At 42.3% G+C, this 17,185-nt stretch overlaps 1 protein-coding gene across 1 annotated transcript; it reads left to right on the top strand.

Annotated features, from left to right (window-relative positions):
- Positions 1-1,371: 1,371 nt before the first annotated feature.
- On the top strand, positions 1,372-17,097 carry LOC138965485 (DALR anticodon-binding domain-containing protein 3-like). The gene is made up of 13 exons (XM_070337655.1): positions 1,372-1,546; positions 2,596-2,924; positions 6,335-6,654; positions 8,728-8,822; positions 10,048-10,173; positions 10,417-10,493; positions 11,018-11,076; positions 11,446-11,528; positions 14,314-14,440; positions 14,922-14,980; positions 15,366-15,479; positions 16,012-16,080; positions 16,332-17,097. The coding sequence occupies exons 1-13, from the start codon at positions 1,382-1,384 to the stop codon at positions 16,449-16,451; spliced, it is 1,743 nt and encodes a 580-aa protein (XP_070193756.1). The 5' UTR covers positions 1,372-1,381; the 3' UTR covers positions 16,452-17,097.
- Positions 17,098-17,185: the final 88 nt, after the last annotated feature.

Here is a 17,185-nt window from a genome sequence, read left to right as displayed (position 1 = left end):
CAGCACTCACGTGAACCCATAGCAGTATCATGGATTGCGTTTGATTGGATGTCGATCTCCGACGATTATCGCCTAGGCTTAATTATTCACCGATGGCGGTTTGCGGGTTGTTTTGATTGGCTGCCGATCTCCAAACGCCTATACCATATTTCAACAGCCCAAATAATAAATGTTTTGATGATAAAGCACAGTGTCAGTAATCTATGTGGATGCCTAGCGATTGTATTGTTTGCATTGCCATAACTGAATATGAAGGAACAAAACACAACTCCAAGACAGCAAAATGAAAGTCCAAATTTGCGTATTAAAAAATACTTTCTCAAGGAAAACAAAAGATGAACGAAGACAATGGCAAGTGATGACGTAAACAGAATTGCTGACACTTGCCCTGACGGTGACACTCTTCATGCTTCTGAGAACTTGTATACTCCTGCTTCACAATGCGTGTAAGACTTGAGTGGATCCTTGTTGTGCTGTTGGCTATGAAGAGTGTTTTTCTGAAAGTTTTCAAGTAAGTTTTGTGTGTGTGTGTGATTGTTATAAATTACACTGTTGTTTCCCCCTGAACCCCCTACCGGGGCGTTGCCCCTGGACCCCGGCTTAGTTTCCTACTTTTGGAACATTTGTTGGTCTCATGTCGGAAACAGGCCATGGGGACTCAGTGATGCAGTGATGAACCACAGGCACGCTTGGTTGGGTATGTTCTTGGTCTACTCATGCTACCACAGACAACAGAGTAGGATAACTGTGTCGGTAAACACGGATAGAGCGGGAAGAGACACAACACATCTTGTCATTATTTTCACATGTGTGTTTTTGTGGTTGTCCTATGGGTCCGCAGAAGACTTTTGCGTTCTGCAGATTATCTGTGCACTAGGAGGTGGCTCTGCAACCCTAGTCTGGAGGCAGAGAGCCTGCAACAGTCAGTGGGGGCACTGGAAGTCAGTCATGGTCACTGTCGGTAATCCGAAGTACCCATTGATAGAGGGCTGGGTGACACACGTGAAACGTCAAGCTATATAAATATAGCCTACGCTCAAGCCGGCAAACAACTCTGTCAGTGCCTGACACAATTATTTCATTAATTATACGCCCGCCCCCTCCCACCCCTCATACACAGTTGTGTCTGCCATGTTCAGAAGTTGGTTGTGAAATCATCTCAGTATATACGGTATGACAACAACCACTTCATGAAACCCTTGAACTTTTTTCCTCAATAAATATTTTCATAATCGTCGTTGATGTCGTCGTCGTCGTCGTCGTTGTTGTTATTTATGTTGACGTTAGCGCTGAGGTTATAAGCATAGACGTAAGAAAGGATGTTTTTAGAGTGCATTTCTGCCTAAAGACGCTTCAACGTCAACTTCCGGTGTAAACAAGCATGGCTTCCGAGATCGAAGATAGGTACTGTCAGCTGGTGAAAAACGCACTAAAAGAGACTTGTGTGGACTCCGCTAACATCAAAGTATGCCGTAAAAGCAAGGACTTGACACAGGGAGACTTTGTGATCCCAAGAGGTGTACTAGACATTGATCTGGACTCAGAGGTGAGGTGGAATTTATCGTCCAAGTCATATGTCGAGTACTGTGTGCGGGTGTAGCGATCTCGGATTACTCTCTGTATCTGTATCTGTGGGTTACGTCGCTAGCATCCAGATTGCTGGCTTTGGCGCGACGGGTGGGTGTGCGCAGTGACGTCGTTTATCGGCGGCTGGTAGTCAGCGCCGCCTTGAATGCCTCAGTAGAGGCTGAGTGGACAACTGTGTTGTCCAGGTGATTCCACTCTATTGTGGATCGTGGGAAGAACGACTGCTTGTATTGTTCAGTGTTGCAGCGTGGTACAGCGAAACACCTGTTGTTATTTTTTATGTAATTGTCTATGGGGTTGCTACCAACGTAGTCTGCTGTTTGTCTTCTGGGTCGGATCATGCGGCCAGCACGTTGAGGGGTCAGGAATTTGTCTGGAGGCAATCAGTGTTCTTACCGGCCTTGTTGATTCCGCAGTCGGTGCATTTGACAAAGTAGTCGTATTTTGGGGTAAAGTTCTCTAATTTCACAACGAATTTCTTTCACTTGCTAGAAACTGACATGCTTTTCTCCCTCAAATAAGTGTATCTAGAAACTGACATGCTTTTCTCCCTCAAATAAGTGTATCTAGAAACTGACATGCTTTTCTCCCTCAAATAAGTGTATCGCTTTGGGAAAACCTGGCCCAGTATGCCTACAGTAGCATCCCTTCCCTTCCCTTCCCTTCCCTTCCCTTCCCTTCCCTTCCCTTCCCTCTTATTCTTATTTTTACTTTATTCTTATTTTATTATTTTCTATCTTTTTATTTTATTATTTCTAACTGACCTCTCTTCGCCCCACCATGCAACAATAATGGTCATTTCATGACTGTAGTTGCACAACGGAAGAAGAGAAGAAGGAAGATAGTCAGGTCGTAAAGACGAGGGAGTCTTTTAACTTTGATGTAAATTAAAAGAGGTTCTGAACAGAAAATGTGAAAAATCAAGGTCTTAACAAGGGGAAAGTCTTCAAAAGGGGTTCAACTATACATCTTTTGTAACAAAATTTATTTTTAAATTATCTGTTTCAGACTGTGAAGGCAGTCCACCTTGAGGATACCATAGTACGCAAAACAGCCTCTGATGTGTTGCCTATGTCAAGACTCTCCCACGACAAGTACAACTCTGTCATCTTCTTCATCGACAGGAAAAAAGCGTTTGGCAACATCATCCAGCAGGTGTTAACGGCTGGGGAAAACTATGGATTGCAGCCAGTTGGTACACGTGAAAGAGTGATTGTGAACCCTGTAGATTTGCATGTATGTTCCACCCAGGATCAGTCACAAGCACCAACCTCTTTGATCCAGCTCAGGGCTGTCATTCTGCTGAAACATGTACTCCAGTTGTTCATTTTTAATGGGTAAGGTTAAGCTTCTTTACTTGTAATTGTTTGACAAACACACACAAGCAATGAAGCATGCACACACACACTTACACACACACACACACACATACACACACACACACTCTCTCTCTCTCTCTCTCTCTCTCTCTCTCTCTCTCTCTCTCTCTCTCTCTCATACAAATAGATCATAGTCTCTTTTGTTGTGATTATGGACACATAGACAGGGGTAGTGTATACCTTAAATTTGAACCGGTCCCCAAAAATCCCAACCGGCCCCCAACCAGCCAAGATTTCCTACAACACCCTCAACGACTAGTATCAACATATGTCGCGTGCTAAACACATACACTTTAGGTACATGTACACTAATAATGCATACATCACATGTGCATTTTCACTTCTAATAACTACCACAAACACACACAAGACTTACTGACAAAATTATATGTTTCAATATATAATGATAATTAACTTTGGTTTTATAAAATTAAAGCCGCCACAAAAAAACGAGAAATCAAAACAACATTCACACCCTGTCACACAATCAGACACTAAACCTCACTGAAAAATACCCCATATATAATAATGATGTACCCCCCTACCACATAATTTACATACTCAGTTTGATATTATCTTTTTCTTATTAAATTAATTTAGTGTTATTTTGTTATTTCTTTCTTGTTTGCTCTGTCTTTGGTTGTTTTTAATTAATTAATTAATTAAGGAGATTTCTATAGTGCATAACTAAAAGCACTATGCGCTTTACAATATCACTAGGTACGTATAAGCAGACATACTGTTTAGTGTGTGTGTGTGGGGGGGGGGGAGGGGGGGGGGAGCAGGTTTTCAGATGTCCTAATCCTAGAATTGTTTATAAGTGATCTTTATGCTTTTTATTCAGAAGAGAGTTGCATCCCTTGTCATGTTGTTAAACTCAGACTTTTCTTCTCAATCATGTATACATTATTGGAATATTGGATTGGCTTTTTATTTCCCTAGTTAATGGGAAATAGTTACAATAATATAATTGTCATCACTAGATTGGTTAGCAATGTTGGTGTAAACAAAGTTTAGAAAAGGCTCTCAGTGAGTATGCTTAGGTCAGTGACCAGTAGTGTACATTGCACAGAAACTGGGTCAGTGGTACATTGCTCAGATGCTTCACAGTTTGACCCCAGACCGAACCTAGTTACACCATATGAAAGGCTCTCCGAACCTAGTTACACCATATGAAAGGCTCTCCGAACCTAGTTACACCATATGAAAGGCTCTCCGAACCTAGTTACACCATATGAAAGGCTCTCCGAACCTAGTTACACCATATGAAAGGCTCTCCGAACCTAGTTACACCATATGAAAGGCTCTCCGAACCTAGTTACACCATATGAAAGGCTCTCCGAATCTAGTTACACCATATGAAAGGCTCTCCGAACCTAGTTACACCATATGAAAGGCTCTCCGAACCTAGTTACACCATATGAAAGGCTCTCCGAACCTAGTTACACCATATGAAAGGCTCTCCGAACCTAGTTACACCATATGAAAGGCTCTCCGAACCTAGTTACACCATATGAAAGGCTCTCCGAACCTAGTTACACCATATGAAAGGCTCTCCAGGACTGACCAGGGAAGAATAATAAGAGAGGGGGTGAAGTGAAGCCAACAGCACTGAGAGGGGGAGGGAGGTGGGGGGTGGGTAGAAGAGAGGGGGTGAAGTGAAGCCAACAGCACTGAGAGGGGGAGGGAGGTGGGGGGTGGGTAGAAGAGAGGGGGTGAAGTGAAGCCAACAGCACTGACAGGGGGAGGGAGGTGGGGGGTGGGTAGAAGAGAGGGGGTGAAGTGAAGCCAACAGCACTGACAGGGGGAGGGAGGTGGGGGGTGGGTAGAAGAGAGGGGGTGAAGTGAAGCCAACAGCACTGAGAGGGGGAGGGAGGTGGGGGGTGGGTAGAAGAGAGGGGGTGAAGTGAAGCCAACAGCACTGACAGGGGGAGGGAGGTGGGGGGTGGGTAGAAGAGAGGGGGTGAAGTGAAGCCAACAGCACTGAGAGGGGGAGGGAGGTGGGGGGTGGGTAGAAGAGAGGGGGTGAAGTGAAGCCAACAGCACTGACAGGGGGAGGGAGGTGGGGGGTGGGTAGAAGAGAGGGGGTGAAGTGAAGCCAACAGCACTGAGAGGGGGAGGGAGGTGGGGGGTGGGTAGAAGAGAGGGGGTGAAGTGAAGCCAACAGCACTGAGAGGGGGAGGGAGGTGGGGGGTGGGTAGAAGAGAGGGGGTGAAGTGAAGCCAACAGCACTGAGAGGGGGAGGGAGGTGGGGGGTGGGTAGAAGAGAGGGGGTGAAGTGAAGCCAACAGCACTGAGAGGGGGAGGGAGGTGGGGGGTGGGTAGAAGAGAGGGGGTGAAGTGAAGCCAACAGCACTGACAGGGGGAGGGAGGTGGGGGGTGGGTAGAAGAGAGGGGGTGAAGTGAAGCCAACAGCACTGAGAGGGGGAGGGAGGTGGGGGTGGGTAGAAGAGAGGGGGTGAAGTGAAGCCAACAGCACTGACAGGGGGAGGGAGGTGGGGGGTGGGTAGAAGAGAGGGGGTGAAGTGAAGCCAACAGCACTGAGAGGGGGGAGGGAGGTGGGGGGTGGGTAGCTATTCTGACCGCTGATGCAATCACTAGTGGTCAAGTGAGGCAGAGGGGGGTAGCTTTTTAAACAAAGTATCTGGGCTGCTTGGTTGTATTAGTGGCAGCCCTCTCAAGGTGGGGCAGAGGGGGGATTGACAGGGCAGTAGAGGAGTGACAGATTTTGAGATGTCCATTGGGCAGGTGAACCCGGTACTTAAGGTCGCCTTGATTCTACAGCCTGGGGCGGGTGTTAAGGTACAGCCATGCATAGATAGCATAGTGAAAATTTGCCTTAAAGTTCTTTCCAGCAGCCACTTCCTGAAGATTATATTGGCTCTTCTTTGTTACGGTTATAAGTTTCTTTATTTTCTTCTTGGAAACTGCTGAATTTTTGTCAGAATTTTAACATCTGGCATTGCCACAATACACACTACTAAGACACAGAGATATCAATTCTGCATCTTGACTTTGTTGCATGATATACACTTTCAAAATGAAACTGCTAGGACTACTGCTGTAGATCGATCAAAAACAAAGTGACTGGTATAGCTAGCAAATTAGAAGAAAACTAGAGCTGAAAAAATGTGCCAACAAGTTCTGTGACTGGTGTAAACATCCGGGATGTTTGCTTCCAGACTAAGCTGTATGAGAATAACCCAAATAGGTCGCACCAATTCCAGCAAAATACTGGCACAGTAACACACTGAATAGGAATAAACCAATTCAGAATACAGGAGTACATCGTTCGCCCGACATAACAACATTTAAGATTGAGGCTTAAATGTCTTTATTTTTTTATTTATTAATTTTTTGTTACACAGGTACGATGCTGAAATCGCCCAATTCCCAGCGACAGAGAATGTTCAAGATCTCCTGGACGCCCTCAATGTGGAAACTTCCTCGTCTGTCGCAACAGACTTAGATAAGACATGTGAACAGTTGCTAGAAAAAGCTCAGGTGTCGTCATGGAGAGAAGAGTTAACCTCTAACACTGAGAGAGACCAAAGGAAAGCAAGAGAAGAATGTGGAGATGGAGAGAAAGAGAAAAACAGTGTAGTTTTAAACCTGAGGAAATACCTGGCGGACAAGGGCTTGCAAGTGGGGAAAAATGGTTATGATAAGAACCTGAATCTTGCAAATGGTAAGTATTCACTAAGCTGAGAACAAACGGGTCTGAAGCCAGTATGTATACAACTCAACTCAATACAGCGCTGCACAGCATGCAGCAAAAAAGATGGCTGATTGTTTTGTGATATAACATACTTTCAGTGCTGATGTCCCACATTTTGCTTAACACTTTCTACCCCACCTATGTTGACCAAGTTTTTTTTTAGCCGAGGCCAGATGTGCTGCAGCAAGTCACTCAGAATTGTAGTAACTGTGTAGTAACTGTGTATCAACACACTGGAATGCAGGCGTCAGATCAACATTACAGGAAGCGACTGAAGCTAACAATCTGAGTGGATATATCCGTACCTGGTCAGATAGAGCCATATGAGTGGGTACGGATATATCCTTACCTGGGAGACAATGAGTTAATAATGATAACAATCATAATAATGCGTTTAACCCTGCTCAAAGATCTGTACAATCATTGGGTAAAAAAACAATAACATAACATTATTTACAGTGCACTCCAACATATATCTGTATATATACCAAAAGCAACACAAAGCACAAAACCTCGCAAGTGGTTTGTATCATCAAACTACAGTTCACTGTACAGTATTAATGACATCAAGGTTTACTTGAGTCTTTTTTACATTTAGTCAAGTTTTGACTAAATGTTTTAACATAGAGGGGGAATCGAGACGAGGGTCGTGGTGTATGTGTGTCTGTGTGTGTGTGTGTGTAGAGCGATTCTGAGTAAACTACTGGACCGATCTTTATGAAATTTTACATGGGAGATCCTGGGCATGATATCCCCAGACGTTTTTTTCATTTTTTGGATAAACGTCTTTGATGACGTTATATCCGGCTTTAAATTGATTGAAATTTTGGCCAAACAATCTTCGACGAAGGCCGGACTTTGGTATTGCATTTCAGCTAGGAGGATTAAAAATTAATTTATGACTTAGGTCATTAAAAATCTGAAAATTGTAATTAAAATTGTTTTTTTATAAAACAATCCAAAATTACATTAATCTTATTCTTCATCATTTTCTGATTCCAAAAACATATAAATATGTTATATTCGGAATAAAAACAAGCTCTGAAAATTAAAAATATAAAAATTATGATTAAAATTAAATTTCCGAAATCGATTTAAAAACAATTTCATCTTATTCCTTGTCGGTTCCTGATTCCAAAAACATATAGATATGATATGTTTGGATTAAAAACACGCTCAGAAAGTTAAAACAAAGAGAGGTACAGAAAAGCGTGCTATGCAGCACAGCGCAACCATTACCGCGCTAAACTGGCTCGTCAATTTCACTGCCTTTTGCAGGAGCGGCGGACTATGACCATTGTGAAAAAATGCAGTGCGTTCAGTTTTATTCTCTGAGTTCCACAGCTTGACTAAATGTAGTAATTTTGCCTTACGCGACTTGTTTATTTTAATTTTGTTAGTTTATCTTTTTTATTACTATTAGTCTTTCAGTTTACAACCTTTTCAAAAAGAGAAAATAAAAAAAAAATAAAAGAAAGATAGAAACGCGACTGGACAACGATAACATATGTACCGTTTGTCGAATGGCATGGTATGCCATGTTATTGTTCTTGTTCGATTGTTTGTCACGAAGGCACAGTTTGGGGAAAGTTCAAAAAAGCGTGTAGTGATTTAGAACAGATGATGTATCGTTTTGAACACATACTTCATAAGGACAGCAGTATCAGTGTTCAAAGCATAATTTGTGCAGCCAAGTTTGCTGCGCGCAGTGGAATTCTATATAACCTCCCTTAATTTCTTGGATAAAATCTTTTGATCCCCAGCTTACCTGGTTCTGACTTTTGCGAATGAATGGGATTTAAAAGATATATCCTACCAGAGTTTGTGTTATTAATGACAAATCTCCCAGTGAAATCTTGGTGAAATTCCAGTTACTGATTTAAGAAAATACTCTATGAGAAATGGAGAGTATGTATGGTGCTACAGTGGTAAAAAGGATTTCATCCTTGGCTTGCATTCTGTTAGGGATACTTATTCAATGTTTGTTCACCTCACATTGCAATGAGGTGCAATCAATGACTCACTAGTGTTGATGTTTTTCAGTGAAGCTGGAAAATGGCACAATGTCGGATGTTCTCAGAGAAGCTGCTGTAATAGAACTGATAATGTCAGGACCTGGACAAGCCGGCATCCCTACAGTAAGCTTTGTTACATGTGTGTGTGCATGCTTTCGTGCATGTGGGTGTGTGAATTTCTGGATGCCCACTAGCTGTTGGTCATAGGGTGTACATCACAGGAGCTCATTTTGGCTATACGTGCGGGGTGGTGTGCGCATCAGCATTTTAAAAGACCTCTTCATATATCGTCATATTTTTACAGTCCCATAAAATGCATATATATATGTACAGCCTGATGTGAAAAGATTTTGGTTGCTTAGATCTTGGTTTCAAACCACTGCCTCGCGTTTGCTGACAAAAAGGCCTCGGGAGTAGGCTATCCAACTATGTTGTCGGTGAGGCTGTTCCATTGTATGACTGTGTTTACAAAGAACATCAGGCTCTGTATTGTGTGTGTGTGTGTGTGTGTGTGTGTGTGTGTGTGTGTGATCTTCATGAGGTATGAAATTCACTTTAATCCCATTCATGATCTTTCATGCCCCCATTAACACTTGGTGGTTTTTTACACCCCCGGTATAGGGGTGTGTATAGGTTTCGCTCGATGTGTTTGTTTGTTTGTTTGTTTGTGTTCGCATATAGATCTCAAGAATGAACGGACCGATCGTCACCAAACTTGGTGAACAGGTTCTATACATTCCTGAGACGGTCCTTACAAAAATTGGGACCAGTCAAACACACGGTTAGGGAGTTATTGGTGGATTAAGATTCTACAAGGACTTATAGCGGGACATATTAATGGTCAAAGGGAAATAACCACACTTGTTAGCAGTGCCTGCTCAGTTGGTGGCAGTGAGAATGCTAAGGACGGGGGTGTTTTTCCTACCTCGGAGGAATTTCTTGTTTGTATTGGTACACAGAGAGTACTTAGGCACAAAAAAAATAGTCTGTTTACGATAACATAGGCCCAAAAAATAGGGTCGGTAGGTCGGGATTTTTTTTTTCTTTTCTTTCTTTCTTTTTTTAAACATATTTTTAAGTTATTTTGTCAAAAAACAAAGACTTTTTTTTTCTTTTTTTTTTCCAAATGCCAAAAAAAAGTCTAGGGTCGCGCGAAAAAATAGGGTCGGTCGGGATACCGTAAACAGACTATTTTTTTTTTTTTTGCCTTAGGTACTGAACAATTGGAGAAAGTGCGGTGCCATGCTTTATTATATGTTTTTTCCCCTTATTTGTTCATGCTTACAATACATGTATAACCTTCTTTTAAATTTGGTCTTTCGTAGTTCAAAATATTCAACTGTTTCAGAATGCTGAAGGCAGCAAGGCAGTTTGTGTTCACCTGGTTTCTCAGAGTTTAGCATTCACTCAGCAGCAGGCAGACTTAATATGGAGAGTCTGCTCACCTTCACCTGTGCCACATGCTCTCATTCAGGTATTCTGCCTTGCAGTGTCGTTGTTGTGGTGTATGTTTGTTTGCGTGTGTGTGTGTGTGTGTGTGTGTATGTGTGAGTGTGAGTGTGTGTGTGTGTGCGTGTGTGTGGCTTTGTGAAATGATTTGTGATTCATTGTTACAAATTCTTACAATAATCAAGATTGTCTTTAATGATTATACATGTACTGATAATGCAAGTTACCTCGCATGTTGTGATGATTTTTTTCTGAATTTTTTCCATAGCGTCATCTTGTGTTTGGTTCAGTTGGTCGCCGAAAATCTTCTACATCTGTTGTCTTGGATGCAAAGGAGTTTTACAAGTAAGTGACAAAAACACACAAAAGCATACAAAAAGTTGTTTTATTGTTTTTGTCTGTCTTCTTCGTTATTGTCCTCCTTTTATGTTAAGGGGGGGGGGGGGGTTGTTAGGTATGGGGTTTTTTCTTCTTGTTTGCTGGTTTGTTAAAGTGTGGATGTGCATGTCTAAATGTGCCTGCGCGCGTACATGTGTGTAGGTGTGTGTGTGTGTGTGTGTGTGTGTGTGTGTTTGAGCTCTTGTTTGTGTTTGAGCTCTTGTTTGTGTGTGTGTGTGTAATTCTTGATAATTAAAGCAATTGTATGCAATCTAATGATGTTGAGATACAGGTGTTGAACATAGTGAAGAAACAGATCAGATTTTGTTGATGTTATTTTGCAAGAATTGTATATGTCACTGCCCTTCCAACCAGCGATATTTTTCTTTTTGGAGCAGACATTTTTACTGTGACCTGGTTAGACGATTATGATTATGGACAACAGCCTTCTTTGTAGTTCTTTGTGTCAATTAGCTGGTTTTATTTTCCAGTGTGCGACACACACAGATGACGCAAGCAGCCATGATGAAATATGGCGACCATGATCAAGGTATGTACAGTAGTCATGGTAACAAGTGATCAAGTTGTGCTTTGGTCATTGTTCCAGGGAACGTCCTTGCTGTTCTCCCACACACACGCAGGCACATATCTACACCTTCTGTGTGTGTGTGTGTGTATGCTTGTGCAAGTGTGTGTGTGTGTGCGTGCGTGTTTGTGAATTTTAAGTAGCAATAGATTAGTCCAGAATACAGCATTCTGGTGAATTTCACACAGGACTGGAGAATTGATTGATTTCTAGTTTATTGTGATTAAAAGCTTTGGGTGTGGGGGGGATGAACCGTAGGAGTTCTCTTGACTGAGATATTTGTTGATTGATTTATCAATGGCCTGATCGTACAAACATGCATTTCACTTTCAGGTGCTGCATGGGATGACATGATTGCTGGTCTGACAGCAGCCAGCATTAGTTTTGATGTGCTCAGCAGTGCAAGCTCTAGTCAGGTGGGTTAAACATTCTTCTTTGTAGTTCTTCTTTCTGTTTCAGTGTCTAATCACTCCTTTTCATCTTCCAAGTGTTAAGAGTTTCACTATCCGCCAACGGAAGTACTTCGATTTGTCAAAACTCTGGTACCGTCTTGAATAGTCTGGGACATACATAATTATGGTGTTGTGTAAGAAAACTCTAACAGAACAGGTTCAGGTCTCAACACATCTCATTGCTTTGAGCAAGGCATGCATGGTACAGTGGTACCTGGGATGAAAGGACACCAAGTGTCCCTACGTTGCCAGTCATGATAGGTGTCTGATAGAAATAAATGAACAAGTCGCGTAAGGCGAAAATACAATATTTAGTCAAGTAGCTGTCGAACTCACAGAATGAAACTGAACGCAATGCAATTTTTCAGCAAGACCGTATTCTCATAGCATCGTCAGTCCACCGTTCAGGCAGTGAAATTGACAAGAAGAGCGGTTTAGTAGTTGCGCTGAGAAGGATAGCACGCTTTTCTATACCTCTCTTCGTTTTAACTTTCTGAGCGTGTTTTTAATCCAAACATATCATATCTATATGTTTTTGGAATCAGGAACTGACAAGGAATAAGATGAAAGTGTTTTTAAATTGATTTGGAAAATTTAATTTTGATAATAATTTTGATATTTTTAATTTTCAGAGCTTGTTTTTAATTCAAATATAACATATTTATATGTTTTTGGAATCAGACAATAATGGAGAATAAGATAAACGTAAATTTGGATCGTTTTATAATTTTTTATTTTTTTTTTACAATTTTCAGATTTTTAATGACCAAAGTCATTAATTAATTTTTAAGCCATCACGCTGAAATGCAATACCGAAGTCCGGGCTTCGTCGAAGACTACTTGACCAAAATTTCAACCAATTTGGTTGAAAAATGAGAGCGTGACAGTGCCGCCTCAACTTTCACGAAAAGCCGGATATGACGTCATCAAAGACATTTATCGAAAAAAGGAGAAAAACGTTCGGGGATATCAATCCCAGGAACTCTGATGTAAAATTTCATAAAGATCGGCCCAGTAGTTTGGTCTGAATCGCTCTACACGCACGCACGCACGCACGCACGCGCACACACACACACACACACACACACACACACACACACACACACACACACACACACACACACACACACACACACACACACACACACACACACATACACCACGACCCTCGTTTCGATTCCCCCTCGATGTTAAAATATTTAGTCAAAACTTGACTAAATATAAAAAGGGATAACAGGTGTCCTTTTAGGGGAGGCGTCTTCTCATCGGAGGGTCAACACATCATAGGTACCTCTGTAGCAATGAAGAGCTAAAAAATCATTAGCTTAAATTCAAAGACAAAGTCAAAGGACGAAAGCTTTGATATTTGTCACATGTCTGATTTATCATGACTTGATAACCGCGGACAGTACAGTATCAGAAAAGAATAGCTTTGCACTGAGATATTTATCGACCTTGCCCAAACACAAGCATGAAAACTACCAAACACAAGCATAAAAGTGAAAAATATGGCATACAGGGTGGACCTAGGCTAGGTTGGGAAAGGCCATTTGAGACTTGGTGCTCACCTTGAGCCACAGGATGAACAATCATCATGTACAATGCAATCAATACATGTGTGCACATCCACAATACTTGTACCATACCATGTGACCACATCCACAATACTTGTACCATACCATGTGACCACATCCACAATACTTGTACCATACCATGTGACCACATCCACATTACTTGTACCATACCATGTGACCACATCCACAATACTTGTACCATACCATGTGTGCACATCCACAATACTTGTACCATACCATGTGACCACATCCACAATACTTGTACCATACCATGTGACCACATCCACAATACTTGTACCATACCATGTTTGCACATCCACAATACTTGTACCATACCATGTGACCACATCCACAATACTTGTACCATACCATGTGACCACATCCACAATACTTGTACCATACCATGTGACCACAATCCACAATACTTGTACCATACCATGTGACCACATCCACAATACTTGTACCATACCATGTGACCACATCCACAATACTTGTACCATACCATGTGACCACATCCACAATACTTGTACCATACCATGTGTGCACATCCACAATACGTGTACCATACCATGTGACCACATCCACAATACTTGTACCATACCATGTGACCACATCCACAATACTTGTACCATACCATGTGACCACATCCACAATACTTGTACCATACCATGTGACCACATCCACAATACTTGTACCATACCATGTGACCACATCCACAATACTTGTACCATACCATGTGACCACATCCACAATACTTGTACCATACCATGTGTGCACATCCACAATACTTGTACCATACCATGTGACCACATCCACAATACTTGTACCATACCATGTGACCACATCCACAATACTTGTACCATACCATGTGACCACATCCACAATACTTGTACCATACCATGTGACCACATCCACAATACTTGTACCATACCATGTGACATGGATACCAACATTCAGGTTGTTTGGTAACATATCAGTTTTACTCCAGTATAAAAATCACAGAGTTTAATTTGAGGATTACATCTTTTGATTGTAGACACATTAAAAAGAACCACAGGAGAACATCAGTATTATTTCACAGGGTTTCTGTAAATGAATGACTACAATGACTTTGAAAAGTGTTCCCAATACTGTAGATGTCTGTGTGTACAAATGTATTTAATGTTGTGGTGTAGGTACAGCTAGACCTGTCACAGGATGAAGGAGAAGGGGGTGTGGATAATCGTAGCGGACCTTTTGTTCTGTACAACTGTGCTCGCCTGGCCACGCTGCTTCAGTCCTTTGAGCAACAGGTTGAGCAAGGTAAAGATGGCTTTTTTTCTTAGACTTTTTTTACCTTTGATCGTTTTTGCTGTGGACGTTTACCGTCAGCTCTGACTTACACACAGTGTGTTTCATGGCACATTGTAACGTTTTTTGCAGTTTAAGCATACATATACTTTAAATGCATATTATATGTATGCTAAGACGCACATGTCTGTACAAGGGAGTCACTGCTCATTGTGCCGATGTCAGAAGAACTTAGTCATATCGGGGCTTAGTGTTACAGTGGTACCTGTGATGCAAGAGGGCACCTTCCATGTTGTTACTATTTTTACATTGTCAAAAGCGTTGTAACATGGCTTAGCCAGTGTGTTACAACCAGCCCCATAGAGGGGTAAACTGTGCTGTAGTGCAAATATTGCTTGTAAACTAAACCTGTTCATTCATTCAAACCAAACTTCTTTATCAACCCCGATCTAAAACGTCTGAAATGTATCATGAAATGTGTAATGGGTTGCAGGAGTGTATCCGGATCTTCCGGATCCAAGTGAGATCGACTTCGGGCTGCTCAGAGAGGAGGCGAGTACACGTCTCATTTTGCTGACATAGCACAAAGCTCCTAAGCTTAAATTAAGATTAAAAATAAACAAAATAAGCAAAAGATAGCTCCTAAGCTGCAGTAATCAGATTATCTACTGATGAAAGTCATTCAAATGGCGGCCACAAATCTGTCACAAGTCTCATGTTGAAACACTGCGGAAGGAAATATTTTTACCCTTCACCATGCTTCCTGGGTCGTGGACGACCCAGAGCCTCACAAAAGTGTCTGTATCTATAAAACTATTGGGAATTTTTGACTCAGACCTCATGGAATCCTCCAACACCATAGAACATGCCTGTGGATAATTTTTTAAAGGATTTTTTAACCCCACAAATTTCGTCCTGTTGTGATTATTTGTTGCAGGAGGAGTGGACGCTAGCCTTGCTGTACGTGCACGGGTTCCCTCGCCTGGTGCAGGACACCTTGACCAGCTGGCAGCAGACCCAAGGCATCACAGCTGGGGTCCAAACACACAAAGTAAGAACAACAGAGAGAGACAGACAGGCTTCGTCTTCAGACCCCAAACACTTGGGAAGTGGAGAGGACAAATTTAAAGGGAGATAGGTAGTGTGTGTGTGTGTGTGTGTGTGTGTGTGTGTGTGTGTGTGTGTGTGTGTGTGTGTGTGTGTGTGTGTGTGTGTGTGAAAGAGAGAGAGATAGAAAGAGAGGGAGGGAGATCAAATTTAATCTTAATGAATAAAAAAACAAAAAACACTTGAATGTGAAGTGAGCGAATTATTTTGTCCTGATCTACATGAAATTGTGGTGTGTTTTTTATGTCAGTGTTACTCTCGTATAATTCAAGTGATGCTGATAATAATGGGGATTTAACTGTGTGCATGTGTGTTTGTGTGTGTGTGTGTTTGTGTATGTATGTGTGTGTGTGAGTGTGTGTATGCACGTGTGCGTGTGCATGTGTGTGTGTGTATGTATGTATGTGTGTGTGTGAGTGTGTGTATGCACGTGTGTGTGTGTGTGTGTGCGTGTGTGCGTGTGTGTTTGCTTACAGGTGGCACACTTCTTGCTCAACTTTGCAAAGATTCTCAGCTCCTACTACAGTCGTTACCATGTTCTTGGGGTGATTATACTTTTCATGTGGTTATCTTTGTGTGTGTTGATGTGTGTATGTCTCTGTCTTTGTCTCTTACCCTCTCTCTGCACACAATACAGTAATACTTCATTATCTCAAAATGAGAAATTACATGCTGTTTTTGCTGTTTTTCCATAGTAATTTTAAACCTTTCAACTGGATTCCTTTAGGTCTAGGCACAATTGAAGACACGTTGGTGAAAAGAAAGAGAAAGCTGAAGCTGTTTTCCTTCTGTGCAGGGTCGTGAAGCCCACCTTCTGCCCCTGATGTACGCCAGGCTGAGCTTGGTGAAAGCAGCTCACCGGGTTCTCTGCAATGGCCTCCGCTTGTTGGGTCTGCAGCCATTCGCCCAGCTCTGATCACCAATTGTCACCTTGAGATCTATATATCGTTCATTTTGCCGTGTTGAGCCTGAGGTCGGCAGCTCACCAAGTTCTGTGCAACGGCCTCCAGCAATTGCATCTGCAGCCATTCGCCCAGCTGTGTGTGTGTGTGTGGGTGTGTGTGTGCGTGTGTGTGTGTGTGTGTGTGCCTGTGTGTGTGTGTGCTTGTGTGTGTGTGTGCTTGTGTGTGTGTGTGCGTGTGTGTGTGTGTGTGTGTGTGTGTGTGTGTGTGCCTGTGTGTGTGTGTGTGTGCCTGTGTGTGTGTGTGTGCGTGCGTGTGTGTGTGTGTGTGTGTGTGTGTGTGTGTGTGTGTGTGTGTGTGTGTGTGTGTGTGTGTGTGTGTGCAAGCGTGCGTTAACTTGTTAACCAATGATGGAAAACTGGTTTCACCAAAGAGAACCATGTTAACAGAGAACTGGTAACCAGAGAACTGGCAAACTGATTGCAGGTTTATTGTTCGTTTGTTGTTTGGTTTGGTTGTTTGTGTTATCGGAGGGGTGGGGGGGGGGGGTAGCAATAGAAAAGTACAACACTAGTGTTTTTCTCCATTTGTGTTGTGGATTGTGTCGTTTCGTGCAATTATGTCCAGCGCTTCATTAAAGTGATACAGGCTTCTCAAATCGCTCTGCGTATCTGTGTGTGTCAGTGTATCTGCGTGTCTGTGTGTGTCTGCGTGTCTGTGTGTGTCTGCGTGTCTGTGTGTGTCTGCG

Source organism: Littorina saxatilis, linkage group LG4 (genome assembly GCF_037325665.1).
Source record: "Littorina saxatilis isolate snail1 linkage group LG4, US_GU_Lsax_2.0, whole genome shotgun sequence".
Taxonomy (NCBI): domain Eukaryota; kingdom Metazoa; phylum Mollusca; class Gastropoda; order Littorinimorpha; family Littorinidae; genus Littorina; species Littorina saxatilis.
This window is presented reverse-complemented; position numbering and strand designations above follow the sequence as displayed.